Source organism: Trichosurus vulpecula, chromosome 5 (assembly GCF_011100635.1).
Source record: "Trichosurus vulpecula isolate mTriVul1 chromosome 5, mTriVul1.pri, whole genome shotgun sequence".
Lineage (NCBI taxonomy): Eukaryota > Metazoa > Chordata > Mammalia > Diprotodontia > Phalangeridae > Trichosurus > Trichosurus vulpecula.
Window position 1 is genome coordinate 282,467,143 of NC_050577.1, and position 15,962 is coordinate 282,483,104.

Here is a 15,962-nt window from a genome sequence, read left to right on the forward strand (position 1 = left end):
TTATAATTTAGCATAAATTTAACATCTTATCATATATAGAGTTCTTTAACTGTGTAGTAATTTCTGCCTCACCCTATAAACACTTGTGTATCACATTTGCCTTCAATTTAGATACAGCTGATTTTTTAAAAAAGTATTCATCCATGATTTTGAAGCTAAGATGATAGCTACAGTTGTTTTTCACCTGGTACTGCACTATCAATATAAATTTTCCAAATTATGAAAACAAATAACGTTTTATGATTTGAAGATACAAACTGATGAATACATGAGCTGCATAAACTGCCAATGCTAAGGATATTTTCAAATAACTAAATATATTTAAGGGGAAAAAGTTTAGAAAGATTACTATAATAAGGAACAGAACTGCCTATAATCAATTATACATTGGACACTACAACTAATACAAAAAATAAGAAAGGACATTCTTACCTTTCTACACATTGTGTAAATTATCTCTAAATGCTTAGGATTGGATAGTAAAGTAACCGTATCTATAGTAACATAATTGTGTAGGAGAGGCATCATGTCTGGAAAAAAAGGATATGTCAAAGTCTTACATTAGAACAGAATATTAACAAATATTCAGATATAACACACTTTCATTTTACTTGCTCATTATTATCTTTCCTTAGAATCATATCATTTTAAACTTGAAAAAGGGCTTAGAAATAATCTTACAGTTGAGATAACTGAAGCCAAAGGAACTATTAGTACCACAAAGTTAAGCTCCAAGAAGACCTAAGGATAGTCAGTACTGAGGATATTTTAAAGAAACAATATAGTCCCTATAATGCTCACATTCCTGGGACTATACACCCTACTTCTAAAGCTCACCAAACCATTTGCCAATAGAAAAGATGAGGGGTTTGGCATCAGAGCTACTAGAATGAATTACATCTTTTGTCTTCGTTTTGTTTCTTTCAAACTGCTGTTTGGACTTCACATATATAGGAATATTAAATTACAAAATAGCAGCAGGAAGAAGTAGTTTACCTGCAAAGTATTCAAAGCAATCCTGCTGAAAAACTTCAAACAATATACCTAACAGCTGCCACATTTGAGGTGAAACCATCTGGCAAGTCAAACTATATGCCAATGAAAGAATTTCTTCATAAAATTCTGGAAGAGATATGATTAGACAATTTAAAAACAGCAAAAGCCAAATTATTAAAGCAACAGCAGAGAATTTTGGAAATAAAACATTAATCCAACTGCCCACATCTTTACATATGCAATATCTGTGAATATTTCATTTTGTAATTCTCTCAAGTTTCCTTGGACAGTTTTCTTAGGCTAAACCAAAATATTCTGCATTTCAAACAGTCCTACAGGAATACAATAATAATACAGTTACATATTGCAGTTGTTTTATTTCAACATTTTCCAGTTGACTTTAAAAATATATTTCATTGTTGTAGAGCATATTCTATTAGGACACAAATTCCCATGAGGTTTCTCAGTGTTCTGAGAGCTCTACATATAGTTATTGCTTTTACCACCAATCAAGGGGCATTATCTAAATATACAGATAGAAAGCAATAAAGCTAAATCTAACATAGTTCCATCTGTGTCACCTAAAATGTCATTAAAAGAGAATTCCCACTGCAACAAATTGAATTAAATTTTCCTCTTTCCAGGTGGAGCCAGTTACTCTAGAAATTAGTACAAGTCTTCAAATTCTCATATAATTTAATGCCAGAATTTGTACAAAGGCTAATACTAAATTGATATTAGCCCCCCAAAATGCTAATTTTGCTCCAAATAGCAAAATGAGACCAACCTAAGTGTTGGAAAAATAATTTGCTACCAAAGATTCTAATCATCACAAATCTCTCTTACGGAATACACACACACACACACACACACACACACACACTCTCTCTCTTTCTCTCTCTCTCTCTCTCTTTCTCTCTGAAAGGATTAGTTACCATTCATATTTAAATTAAATAATTTCGAATTTGGATGTACAATACCCAATAATTATAATTCAACTAAGGAATATGTTACTTGGTTGGAACCTACTATATCAAGATGCTCTCAGATAAGTTAAAACAGAATATTAATTTATTACCACATTCACCAGGAATGAGACTGAAAAACTAAAACTTGTAGCACTAAAATGTTAATAAGCAAAACATGAAATAAGCAAAATAGAAAAACTATTGCCTATCACATTAATTAGAATGTAATTTCTACAATGAATTTCTAATACTTTCCCTCATCTGCTTTCATTTTATTTAATTATATTTTTTTCTATCTAAAAAGATTCACCTTTTTTCCCTTCTCTCCAAACCTCCCCTTCTACATTGAAAAAGAAAGAAAAATAAAAACCATCTTAAACAGGTATAGTCAAGCAAAACAAATTTCACGTTGGACATGTCCAAAAAAAATGTTCATTCTGCTCTCCAAGTCCTTCACCTCTCTGTCAGGAGGTAGGTAGCATATGTCATCATTAGACTTCTGGAATTATGGTTGGTCATTACACAGATAAGAGTTCTTAATTCTTTCAAATTTGTTTGCGTTACCACAGCTGTCATCGTATAAACTGTTCTGGTTGTTTGCTTTACTCTGCATCAGTTCATATGTCTTTCCAAGTTTCTCTGAAATCATCCTCTTTCATGCAACAGAATTCTATTACATTCATTTACCATAACTTGGTCAGCTATTTTCCAATTAATGGGCATACCCTAAGATTCTCATGGTTTATACTCAAAACAAAGCTATAAATACCTATAGATATCTTTCCTACAGACTTAAGGTTTGTTTTGCTTAGGAAAAATCCCTTCTTTAATCTATCCTCCCTCTAATTTCTCTTTCTTCTTTCTCCCCTTTCTTTTCTATTTCCCTGTTGAGTGAAACATTTTTATACTCAACTGTGTGTATGTATGTTTTCCCTCCTTTGAACAATTCAGAGGAGAATGAGATTCAAGTGTCATCCATTTTCCCCCAGATGCTTCATCCTTATTTGTAGAGATGTCCTATTGCAAACCACAACTATGTGAGATAATTTTCCCTAACCTTTCTTCCCTCTCTACCCCGAGTGTATTTTTCTTCCCCTCCCTTTCCATTCTTCTTTTAAGATTATCAAGACATAACAGAAGCATTCACAAACCTTCTGTCTAATTAGATTTCTCTCTATGAACCCTGATGATGATAGGGTTCATAGGGTCCATGGATCATCTCCTCATATTAGAATGTAAGTGGTTTATCCTTGTTTGTTCCTTTATCATCACTGTTCTTTTATGTTTACCTTTTTATGTTTCTCTGAAAACCTGTGTTTGAACTACAAAGTTTCTATACAGCTCTGATCTTTTCATCAGGAATGCTTAGAAGCCCTCTATTTCATTAAAAATATGTTTTTAGGGCTGCTAAACTATGTATGATCCTGACTGGTTCTTCAGTACTTGAATTCTTTACTTCTGGCTGCTTGCAGTATATTTCTCTTTTAGTTATGATGTTCCTCAGAATTTTCAACTTGAGGTTTCTTTCAAGAAATGACTGGTAAATTCCTTTTACCCACCTTGCCCTCTGTTTCAAAGAGATCTGGAAAGTTTTCTTTTAAGATTTCTTGAAATATGATATTTAGGCTTTTGTTTTGGTCATAGCGTTTAGTTATAGACAGTCCTCATTTTATGTAAGTGGATGTTCTGCAGGCCCCTACATAAAATGAGTTTTACATAATGCAAATTTGCCCAAGGACATGGAGAAGTGAGGAACACAGGAAGGAGGCCCCTGCCCCAAGAACATGCAAGAGCAGAGGACAGAGAAGAGACAGCAGGAGAAGAAACACAGTTCAAGGACACATGGGGACAGGGCAGAGAAGCAAGAATGGGAAGAACACATGAAGCAGACATTTAGAAGCTGGATATAGACAGCAGAGTATGGGCAACACACAGGGGCCAGGAGCAGACATATAGTACCCAAGTGTGGAAGGACTGAAGAAAAATTAGCAGGAAGACACAGGGGAGGCAGCAGCAGGAGGTGGGGGTGCAGGAGGGAATGAAGCAGGGCACCAGTCTTCTTTCTCAGCACTGAAAGTCTCAAGCAAAGCCCACACCTAGTGGCAGTAGTTGTGGTCTCCTCCACTCATTCTTCTGCTTTCACTTTTTTAGGGTGTTGTTTTTTTTTAGGTGGGAAGTAGGAGGCTGAGGAACGCCCCAAAGAGGGGCAGGGGTGGAGAGAGAGAGTACAATACTGTAAAGTTAATAGTTTTTTTGGAATGCAAATTTCTTTCAGAATTCTTTACATGAAGTCTATTTTGCATAATGCAAATTTACTTCAAGGGAATACTGTTTGTAATCCAATGATTACTAATATTTTTCCCTCAATCTTTTTCCCAGGTCAGTTGTTTTTGCTATGATATATCTTTTATTTTCTTCCATTTTTTTTTCTGTCTTTTGACTTTGCTTTAAGAGTTCTTAATTGTCTCATGGAGTGATTCGTGGGCTTCTATTTGGCCCATCCTAATTTTCAGGGAGTTCACTACTTGGGTTAGGTTTTATACCACTTGTGCCAAGGTATTACTTCCTTTCCAATTCTTTCTTCCAAAGCTTTCATTTCTTTTGTACTTTTTTCCCTTGAGTACCCTATTCCATTAACAAAAACATTTAAAATCTCACTACACCTCTTCTAGGAATTGCAGCTGAATTTGTACCCAAGTTCCGTTTTTCTTTGAAGGTTTGTTTGTAGATGTTTTGGAGTCACTAACGTCTTCTAGGTTTATGTCTTGAATATCCCTGCCATCATAACGTTTCCTGGTGGGATTCTTTTTCTTGTTTGCTTGCTCAGTCTTCTAGTCTACTCCCTGACTTTGAACTTGACATTAGGACTGGGTGATGAGCGCTTCCTTCCTGGTGCTGTTTCCTTGGGTGACAATTATCATGTAGTTCCAGGATCTCAGAGACAGGTCAGGCTGAACCAGGGAAAAGTCTGATTGTTGCCGCCCTTGGCAAACTACTGCTGGACTCAGTCCGTGTTAGCTAGGTGGGAAGCTCTGCTATTTCAGAGTGAGAGAACTGCAAACACCACTTCAGTCTGGGATTCCCATCCTGGTTACTCCTCTTCAGCATCAGACTGAGCTGGCAGATGGGACTCCATACAACACTCTGTCCTCGGGTCTGACCCATACCACTGCTACTTCTTTCTGAACTTGTTCCTCTCTCAATATACTTCCTGAGACTATTGGGGGGAAGGGGGAGGGGAGTAATGGGGCAATGTATGCAAGGAGTGAACTCCCCTACAGGTATAGGTCTCCCTCTCAGTACATCCTGGATCTGTGACCCAGAAATTGGTAAGGGGGGAGAAAGCTACCAATTTGCACCTATCCCTCTTGTGGTGCCCCGTTATGAATCTGGGACTGCCCTGGTATGTGAATGGGACCTCTTCCTGTCCTGATTCACAACCTCTCCTTGGGTGCTGTATGTTCTGCACACAACCCTGTCCCCAGTTTATTCAGACCTCTCTGGCTGTCTCCCTGTGTTGGTCTGGGTTGGAAAAATTACTCACTATTACTTCATCTTGGATTTCTCCATCAGGATTCAATCTGCCAATGTTTTCTTCATAAACCTGTACTTTGGACCATGTGTATATATAACAAAATATTACCAGTAATAAATACAAAAACACCATTAAGCAAATATTTTTACTATGTACAATTTTTATACACTACAATTTTTCAATAAGAAGAATTTTCCAGACTATCAACAAACATATTTTAAAATCCTCCAAATTAATAGTAATTAGAGAAATTTGCATTAAAGCACCTGTGAGGCTTCACTGCACAGATCAGATTGGCAAAGATACAGAAAAAGAACATAACAATTGTTGGAGGGGTTGTGGGAAAGCAGGCACACTAACTTACTGTTAATAAAACTATGAATTGGTTCATGTCACTCTAAAAACTAATTTCAATTTAACCCAGCCAGGACATTTCTAGGCCTATCCCCAAAGATCAAAGAAAGAGGAAAAGGAAATGTGTAGAAAAATATTGATAGCAGTTTTTTTTTTGTAGTGGCAAAGAAATGCTAACTAAGGAGTCACTCCTGTTGGATGGTATATGAATCTACTCTAATATCAATGTGCCATAAGAAACAACAAAACAGATGGTTTCAGAGAAAGTTGGAAAGGTTATTCAGAGTGAACTGAGCAGAACTAGCAGAACAATTTATATAATAACAATGTTATGACACCTGGAAAGACTTGAGAACTCTGATCAAGGCAATAACTAACCATGATTTGAAAAAACTAATGATTAAGTATATTACTAGCTCTTTAAAAAGGTGACAGATTCAAGACACAGAATAAGATGTGTATTTTCAGACACAAGCAATGTAGAAATTTGTCTTGTTTAACTTCGCATATTTTTAAAGTTATTTTGTACCCCTATCCCCAATGGGAGGAGAAGGAAGAGAAAAAGAGAAAGGAATAGAGTAGCCAAAAATTAAAAAGAAAGAGAAAAGAATAATTGAGGCATCTTTTTTTTTTAAATGAAAAGAAGGAATACCAGAAAGAAATATAAGCAGGACAACTCTGAAAGCAAAAAATCCATACTTTAAAAGAAAAGCAAGCTGTATATAAGAGATCTGCAGTTTCATGTACAATATTCATTTTCTGTTATTATTTATATAAAGACATATGTAAACAAACATTTTGCTTTATATGAAAATAAAATAGCAATGTTACCAGTTTTTTAAAAATTGCTACTTTAATTTTGGACATAGCATAATATTCTACCTTTGTACAAATTTTCATGGCTTTGGAAATAAATTTACCATCCAGAAAGTTAGGATACCACTATGTGAAATGTTACTTAATTCAATTTTTCCTTTATACTTACTTTGCTAAAGGCATTTTTTTCTGTTGTAAAATTTATATGTAATTTACTTGGTTTTGCTAACATCTACTGGAATTATAAGAAAATAAACAAAACTTCTCATCCATTTAAAAATAAATACACACACACACATACACACACACACACATACACACACTGGATAAAGGACTGGGTGTGGAATCTGGAAGACCTGAATTCAAATCCAGCCTTGACACTTACTAGCTGCGTTACCTTGAGCATGTTATGTAGCTTCTTTGTTTGATATAGTTTCCTCAAGTGTGGGAATGGGAATAATAACTGAGAATAATAATAGTACCTATCTCGCAGGGTTGTTGTGAGGATCAAATAAGATAATATTTTTAAAGCTCTTAGCACAATATAAATACTAGATGTTATTATTGCTGCTGTTATTAGAAATGTTTGTTTTATTTGGTGTTAAGATTGAAATAAAAAGTACTTTTAAATGACCCAAATAACTAGGTGGACAGTAGGAGAGACCAAATCACATTAATTAATTAGTTGAGTTATGAGTGCCCAGACTTTCAAAATTATTTGGAAGGCTGTTAAAAACTAACAAATATTCCATTCTGACTATTTGGTAAGAGAACAGTAGTAGAGGTAGTAAGAATGTGCATTCCAGACACAGGCAACAGCTAGTGCAAAGGAATGGAGATGGGAGACAGCATATCATTTGTGAGGTTCAGCAAAGTCAATCTGGCCGGACCACAGAGAGCAGGAAAGGAAATAATGAATAACAAAAGGTAGGAGGAGATTGGACTGTAAAAAACCAAGATGAGAATTTTATATTGATCTTAAAGGTAACAGGAAGCCACTGAAGATTATTCAGTAGAAAAATTAGTACAGTAGAAAAAACTGCACTTTAAAAAAAAATCATTTTGGCAATTATATAGAAGATAGAATCGAATGGGGAAAGGAGCAATTTGGAGGCTATTACAATAGCAAGGGCAGCAGGTAATAAGGTCATTAAGTAATGAGTAGAAGCAGGAAGAAGATGTAAAAGATGTTACACAAGTAGAAATGACAAGATTTAGCATATGGAAAATGAAGGGGAAAAAAGAGTTAAAATAATACCAGAGTTTCAAATCTGGACAGTGGTGAGATTGACATAAATTGCTAAGTCTATAAAAGGGCTGGGTTTGAGGAGAAAAGTGAATTCTGATTTGAACATGCTGAGTTCAAGATGCCTGATGAACAACCAGTTTGAATTGTATGACTGGAACTCAGGAGACATTTAGGCATGGATATATGAATGAAGAAATTAATGAATGAATGAGTGAGTGAGTGAATAAATGAATGAACTATCTGTTAAGTCCTTACTATGTACAAAACAATGGGCTAAGCACTGGAAACACAAAAAAGAAAAGTAAGGCAGTCTTTGCTCTCAAGGAACTCCCATTCTAATGGGGGAGACAACATACACAGAAGATTTCCACTTCAAATCAGATGGAAAGGTTTCGTGGTCCCTAGGGTACAGTGGCAAAGTATATCATAATGCCTTTTTTTAATGTTAATTCTACTGAAAAAAAAAATCATACCAGTTTCTGATATTGAACCATTTGACAACACCAACAACTTCGGTAACAAGAACTTTTTTTTATAGATCTTCAGTAGCTGTGGCTGCAGGACCAATTGCCAGGCTTCTTCTCCACAGGAGTTGCTTCCCTGGTTAATGGCTGTAACCACTGGGCAAGAAATCATCACTTCTCCAAAGGCTCTTGGATTCAGGGTCCTGGGGTGTTTCCACAGGAGTATGAAGAGAGATGGTGGTTAGGGTGGTAGTGGTGTTTTGATTTGCCTGGCACATGCTGGTTCCTGTTTCTTCCTCAGAATGCCTTGCTGCTTCAGCTAGGTTGGCTTGACTACCCTGTGGGTGGCAACTGGTCGGCAGTTGATGGAGATGGATGGCCCATTCCCTAAAAGAGTTGTCTCCCTAGGTGATTGCTATGAGGAATGGGATTGAAGCAGGACCAATGGACTGGGGCGGGGGAGGGGGGGGGGGGGATGAGGTGGAACTGGGGCTGCTATTCCCAGGGGTCCTATGCCTATGTGCTTTCTGGTGTTGAAGGGTCAGCAGTTTTTTGTAGTAGTGTTAAGAAAGATGGGCCCCTTTTCCACAAGGATTTCTCCTCTCAATGGTGCCAGCAGGGCCTGGACTGGAAGTAGGTCTGGTAGTTTGGAGTACATTGTAATTTCCAAGGCTCTTGAGCTCAGGATCCTAGGATATCTCCAACAGGGTCTGAGTGGAAACAGCGGTCAACATAGTAGTGATGGTTTGATTTGCCTGGCACTTGTTGCCTCCCTTCTCTACCTGCTGCTTTAGCTGGCCTTACTTCCCTGCACTGTGGGTAGAAATTGTTGGGGATGATTAGCTCCTTTTACATAAAAACCAGTTCCTAGGATGATGGCTGTGACAACTGGGCTTAAAAACAGGACCAGTGTTGTGGGAGGTGATGCCACACCTAGGGTTCTTATATTTATCTACTTGGTGGCAGTTGGTCAGCTGTTAATGTTGATAGTGGTATATCTTTATGTATGTATACATGTATAGAATATATATGTATATACATACATAGATGTATGCAGATTATGTATGTATGGGGTTACATATACAATACATTGGTATCTAGATAGAGATGGTAATTAAAGCCATGGGAGCTTATGTGAGCACCAAATGAGAGATACAGAAGGAGAAGAGAAGGAGACCCAGGGCTGAGCCCTGAGTTACATCCATAGTGGGAACAAGTGATATAGGTAATGAACTAGCAAAGAAAGACTAAAGGAACAATCAGACAGGACGATGGAGATCTAAGAAATAAACCAGAAATCCAGAGAGCAAGGAGTTCCTCTCCAACACTTCATTTAAGGAAACACCAACCCCAGACATCATTTATGCTCTGTTCAAACTCAGACCAATCCATGACTCTCCAGACAACCTTTCCATCTCTGCATTGGTGGCCTTTTTACACTGGCAATGCATCCATTCTTACAGCCTCTTCCTCTAAGAGTTTCTTCCCAAATTTCTATTTGAGGAAGCAATCAATGACAGTCATATTGCTCTCTTCAGACTTAGATGAGCCCACGACACCTCAGATCCACTTTTCAGTTCCCTTTTAGGTGTTGTCTTTTTAAATTTATTTGTATTCCCAGAGTCTAGCAGAGTGCCTGACATAAAGTAAGCATTTAACAAATTCTCTAGCTAGCTAGCTACTTACCTATCTAAAGAGGTCTAGAAGGATTAGGATGGAGAAAAAGTAATCAGACTTGGCAATTAAAAGATTATTGGTAATTTCAGAAAGAGTTATAGCAGTAGAACAGCAAAATTAGAAATCAGTTTATAAAAGCCTGAGCCACAAGTGAGAAAACAAAGTAGAGGGCTAATAAGATTTTGTATTGTTCTGTTTTTTAGAATAGTTAAGACTTGGAATCTAATCTATATCACGATTACTGAAAAACAGGCAATTGACACTCCTGTTTTCCTAAACCCTTGCCCTACTCTTATATTTCATTAGCTAAAGACTAATTTCCTTAGAACATCTCATCTGTGTCCCTGATTCTATGGTAAAATAGTCTACCCTCCAAAATTCCAACTCATAAAATCCAGCAAGAACTCCTGCGTTTATTCAGACAGACACAAAGGCAAGTTAAAAAGTTCTTGTCTGCCAATAAAGCAACCAAGCAAATAGTTCATTTTCACAGAGCTGGAAAGAAATGTGTCTGGCATCTAGTCTCTCACAGTTTTTGAATCCTTATGACAGTTACTTTCAATCTAAACATGTAAGTCTATTAAAATGTGTCTAAAAATTTCACTCAAATTTTACAATTACTTCAATTAATATGTTATCCTATTACCTTTAAATGGCAAGGTATATTTTAATATCAGAGATCCAATCAGAAAAGCGATTAGGAAATTGAATGGAGAACAAATTTCCTTTTGTTGAAAGAATGAGACTAATAAAAAGGTACATAAAATGTATTATGTTAAATTCAAAAACAGAATTCAGAAGAGCTTCCCAAGTATATAAAGAATCTAACTTCTTTTATGCAATCCTTGAACATACCTATCACATGCCTTTGCAAAACAAGACCAATGATCCGAAGACAAATGCACTCCAACTGCTGAGTTATCTAAAAGGAATAATAAAATAATGTATTTTACAATTTGCATATGGGTATGCTCATGAACATAAATATACTTACAGAATGTACAGATATAACTGATCTATGCCTAATATGTGCATCGTCCTTTAGGATCCCCCACCCTTCCCCCCCAAAAAAGATCTTATTAATATTCCCTTTCTAACAGTTAAAATTTCAATAACTCTGGACTAGAAAGGCATAGAACTAGGTTCTATAAATTCTCTGGGCCTCAATTTCCTCACCTATAAAATGAGGAGGCTTGCTAGTGATTAGAGAATAGCTAAATACTTTATGATATGTGGATGCAATGGAATATTACTGCTCAGGAAGAAGTGGTAACTATGAAAACTACAGAGAAGCATAAGAAGATATATGAATTAATGCAAAATGAAGAAATTAGAAAACGGAAAACAATATCTGCAATGACAACAACATAAATGAAAAGAACAAAACAAAAGTGAAATTAAACCCTATTCTAAACCCAATTGGGCTCTGAAGAAGAAAGAATAAAATGCACCCTCTTTTTTTTTCTGGCAGAGGTAAGGAACTATGGGTATGAAACTCTACATATACTGTCAAACAAAGGTGATATCTTAGTTTTGTTCAACTGCTTTTTCTCCTCTTTTTTATTCCTTGTAACAATGGATGGCTCTTTGAGGAGAGGAAGAAAAATATGTATCTAGAAATGAAAGTAATGTAAAATCAAAAGACATCAAAAAAAACTTTAAAACGAGGGGACTTGAACTGGATGATTGACATTCAAAACATATAAATTCTTGTGTTATTCAGGGTAATAAATTTTGGAAAGACTGAGTATCTTTTAAAACGGTTTAAATATAATTTTTTCCAGATTTCATTTTTTTTAATTTGTTAAAATGTTTATTTTCCGTTCCAAATTCTCCCCCTCCCCTCACCCACCAACTGGAAAAGTAAGAAATACGATACCTATCATATATCATATATACTTTCAGTAAGGAAAAACATAAAATAATGAATCACCAAACTTCTCTATTACTATAGAGGATACCATCATGTTCTCAGCAATCCTTGACTCCTCACTCTTCTTCATCGCCTATATAAATTTTATTGCCAAGGCCAGTCAATTTTACCTTCTTATATCTCTCCCATATTCCCCCTTCTCTCCTCTCCTCCACCATCCAGGTGAAGGTCCTTATCATTTCACACCTGGACTATGGCCACAGCCTGCTGACTGGTCTGCAGGCCTCAAATTTCTTTATACTGAACTCCATCTTCCACTCCAATGTGATCTTCCTAAAGCTCTGACCACGTCATCTCCCCTACTCAATAAATTTCTTTTTTTTATTTTATTTTTTTTTATCCTTTCATCTTTTTTTAAAATTTAATTTATTGAATATATTTAGTTTTCAGCATCGATTTTCACAAGAGTTTGAATTACAAATTTTCTCCCCATTTCTAACCTCCCCCACACTCCAAGACGGCATATATTCTGGTTGCCCTGTTCCCCAGTCAGCCCCCCTTTCTGTCACCCCACTCCCCTACCATCCCCTTTTCCCTTCCTTTCTTGTAGGGCAAGATAAATTTCTAAGCCCCATTGCCTGTGTATCTTATTTTCTAGTTGCATGCAAAAACTTTTTTTTGTTGTTTTTGAACATCTGTTTTTAAAACTTTGAGTTCCAAATTCTCTCCCCTCTTCCCTTTCCACCCACCCTCCCCAAGAAGTCAAGCAATTCAACATAGGCCACAAGCATATCATTATGTAAAACCCTTCCACATTACTCATGTTGTGAAAGACTAACCATATTTTGCCCCTTCCTAACCTATCCCCCTTTATTCAATTTTCTCCCTTGACCCTGTCCCTTTTTGAAAGTGTTTGTTTTTGATTATCTCCTCCCCCATCTGCCCTCCCTTCTATCATCCCCCCTTTTTTATCTTCTTCCTCCTTCTTTCCTGTGGGGTAAGATACCCAAATGAGTATGTATGGTACTCCCTCTTCAGGTCAAATCCGAGAGCAAGATTCACTCATTCCCCCTCACCTGCTCCCTCTTCCCTTCCTACAGAACTGCTTTTTCTTGCCACTTTTATGTGAGATAATTCATCCCATTCGATTATCTCTCCCTTTCTCCCTCTCTCAATATAATCCTTTCTCACCCCTTAACTTGATTTTATTTCTTTTAGATATCATCCCTTCATCTTCAACTCACCCTGTGCCTTCTCTCATTCTCTCTCTCTCTCTCTCTCTCTCTATATATATATATATACACACACACATGCACATATACATACACACACACATATATATACATACACACATATATATATTTATATATATATTTATATATATATATTTATATATATATATATATATTTTTTTTTATATATATATATGCATATTCCTTTCAGCTACTATGATAATGAGGTCTCATGAATCATACACATCATCTTTCCATGTAGGAATGTAAACAAAACAGTTCAACTTTAGTAAGTCCCTTGTGCTTTCTTTTTCTTGTTCTTTTGCTTGATTACCTTTTCATGCTTCTCTTGATTCTTGTGTTTGAAAGTCAAATTTTCTATTCAGCTCTGGTCTTTTCACTGAGAAAGCTTGAAAGTCCTCTATTTTATTGAAAATTCATATTTTGCCTTGGAGCATGATACTCAGTTTTGCTGGGTAGGTGATTCGGGGTTTTAATCCTAGCTCCATTGACCTCTGGAATATCATATTCCAAGCCCTTCAATCTCTTAATGTAGAAGTTGCTAGATCTTAGGTTATTCTGATTGTGTCTCCACAATACTCAAATTGTTTCTTTCTGGCTGCTTGCAGTATTTTCTCCTTGATCTGGGAGCTCTGGAATTTGGCAACAATATTCCTAGGAGATTTCTTTTTGGGATCTATTTGAGGAGGCGATGCGTGGATTCTTTCAATTTCTATTTTGCCCTGTGGCTCTAGAATATCAAGGCAGTTCTCCTTGATAATTTCTTGAAAGATGATATTTAGGCTCTTTTTTTGATCATGGCTTTCAGGTAGTCCAATAATTTTTAAATTCTCTCTCCTGGATCTATTTTCCAGGTCAGTGGTTTTTCCAATGAGATATTTCACATTGTCTTCCATTTTTTCATTCCTTTGCTTCTGTTTTATAGTATCTTGATTTCTCATCAAGTAACTAGCTTCCACTTGCTCCAATCTAATTTTTAAGGTAGTATTTTCTTCAGTGGTCTTTTGGACCTCCTTTTCCATTTCGCTAATTCTGCCTTTCAAAGCATTCTTCTCCTCATTGGCTTTTTGGAGCTCTTTTGCCATTTGAGTTAGTCTATTTTTTAAGGTGGTGTTTTCTTCAGTATATTTTTCAGTATTTTTTTGGGTCTCCTTTAGCAAGTCATTGACTTGTTTTTCATGGTTTTCTTGCATCCTTCTCATTTCTCTTCCCAATTTTTCCTCTACTTCTCTAACTTGCTTTTCCAAATCCTTTTTGAGCTCTTCCATGGCCTGAGACCAGTTCATGTTTTTCTTGGAGGCTTTTGTTGTAGGCTCTTTGACTTTGTTGACTTCTTCTGGCTTTATGGTTTGGTCTTCTTTGTCATCAAAGAAAGATTCCAAAGTCTGAAACTGAATCTGGGTGCATTTTCACTGCCTGGCCATGTTCCAGTCAACTTACTTGACCCTTGAGTTTTTCAGCAGGGTATGACTGCTTGTAGAATAAAGAGTACTTTGTTCCAGACTTGAGGGGATGTGCCAGCTCTGCCACACCAGCACTCCTCCTTCCCCAAGAATCCCCAACCTGGACTGGACTCAGATCTTCAGCAGGCTCTGCACTCCTGCTCTGATCTGCCACTTAATTCCTCCCACCAGGTGGGCCTGGGCCAAAAGCAACTGCAGCTGTAGTTCTGTAACTGCCCCACCTCTGCTGACCCTGGGGCGGTAGCTGAACCAGGAACTCTATCACCCTGTCCCCAGCAGGTTTTCCCACTAACCTTCTCTGCTGTCTTTGGTGTTTGTAGTTTGAGAAGTCTGGTAACTGCTGCAGCTCACTGATTTAGGGCACTAGGGCCCGCTCTGCCCGGCTCCTGGTCTGGTTGGTCCACGCGGCCCATGCTGGGCTCTGTTCCACTCCCAGCTCCATGCGGGATAGACCTCATCCAGCAACCATCCAGGCTGTCCTGGGCTGGAGCCCTGCTTCCCTCTGCTATTTTGTGGGTTCTGCAGTTCTAGAATTGGTTCAGAGCCATTTTTTATAGGTTTTTGGAAGGACTTGGCGGGGAGCTCATGCTAGTCCCTACTTTCCAGTCACCATCTTCGACTCTGAGCCCCTACTCAATAAATTTCAATGGTCTCCTATCACCTATAGGAACAAATATAACCTAGTCTACCCCAATCTTTCCAGTCTTCTTACACATCACACCTCAATTCCATGTATTCTGCAATCTGATGACAATGGCCTCCATTTTCTAACTATAGGTATTTTGACTGGCTGTCCAATACAAGTGGAATGCTCTCCCCCCACCCATCACCACCTCCTGGCTCCCCTGGCTTCCTTCAAGTTCCAGCTAAAATCATACTTTCTACAGGAAACCTTTCCGTATTCCTCTTAATTCTACTGACTTTTCCTCTGCTGATTATTTCTAAATTATCATTTATTTGTACATAGTTGTTAGCAAGTTGTCCCTCCCATTAGACTGAGAGTATTTGAAAGCAGAGGACTATCTTTTACATTTCTTTGTATCATCAGAACATAAGCAGAGTGCCTGCACATAGTAGGCACTTAATAAATATTTATTGTTTGAATGGCATCACAAAGAGAAGACCTTATCAAGAGACTAAAACAACCATTGAATTCTATTTGTCCTATTTGCTTACAATTTGTTTTAATAAGTATTAGATGGGACTTCAGCATATAAACAGGCCAAATCATTATTTCAAAAGTGAAAACAAATGAAAATAATTTGTAACTGATCTTTATTCCTCTTGTTTTTGTTTTTTAAAGTACACTACTAC

The 15,962-nt window shown here is 37.0% G+C and overlaps 1 protein-coding gene across 3 annotated transcripts in view; it reads right to left on the reverse strand.

Annotated features, from left to right (window-relative positions):
* The window catches only part of IPO8 (importin 8), a 190,420-nt gene that overhangs the window by 47,379 nt on the left and 127,079 nt on the right, over nucleotides 1-15,962 (reverse strand). For all 3 annotated transcript variants that reach the window (XM_036759719.1, XM_036759720.1, XM_036759721.1), the window contains exons 17-19: nucleotides 10,915-10,981; nucleotides 997-1,122; nucleotides 433-530 (exon numbers count right to left, since the gene is read on the reverse strand). In XM_036759719.1, coding sequence (XP_036615614.1) covers nucleotides 433-530; nucleotides 997-1,122; nucleotides 10,915-10,981 — 291 coding nt within the window. The remainder of the gene's footprint in view (nucleotides 1-432; nucleotides 531-996; nucleotides 1,123-10,914; nucleotides 10,982-15,962) is intronic.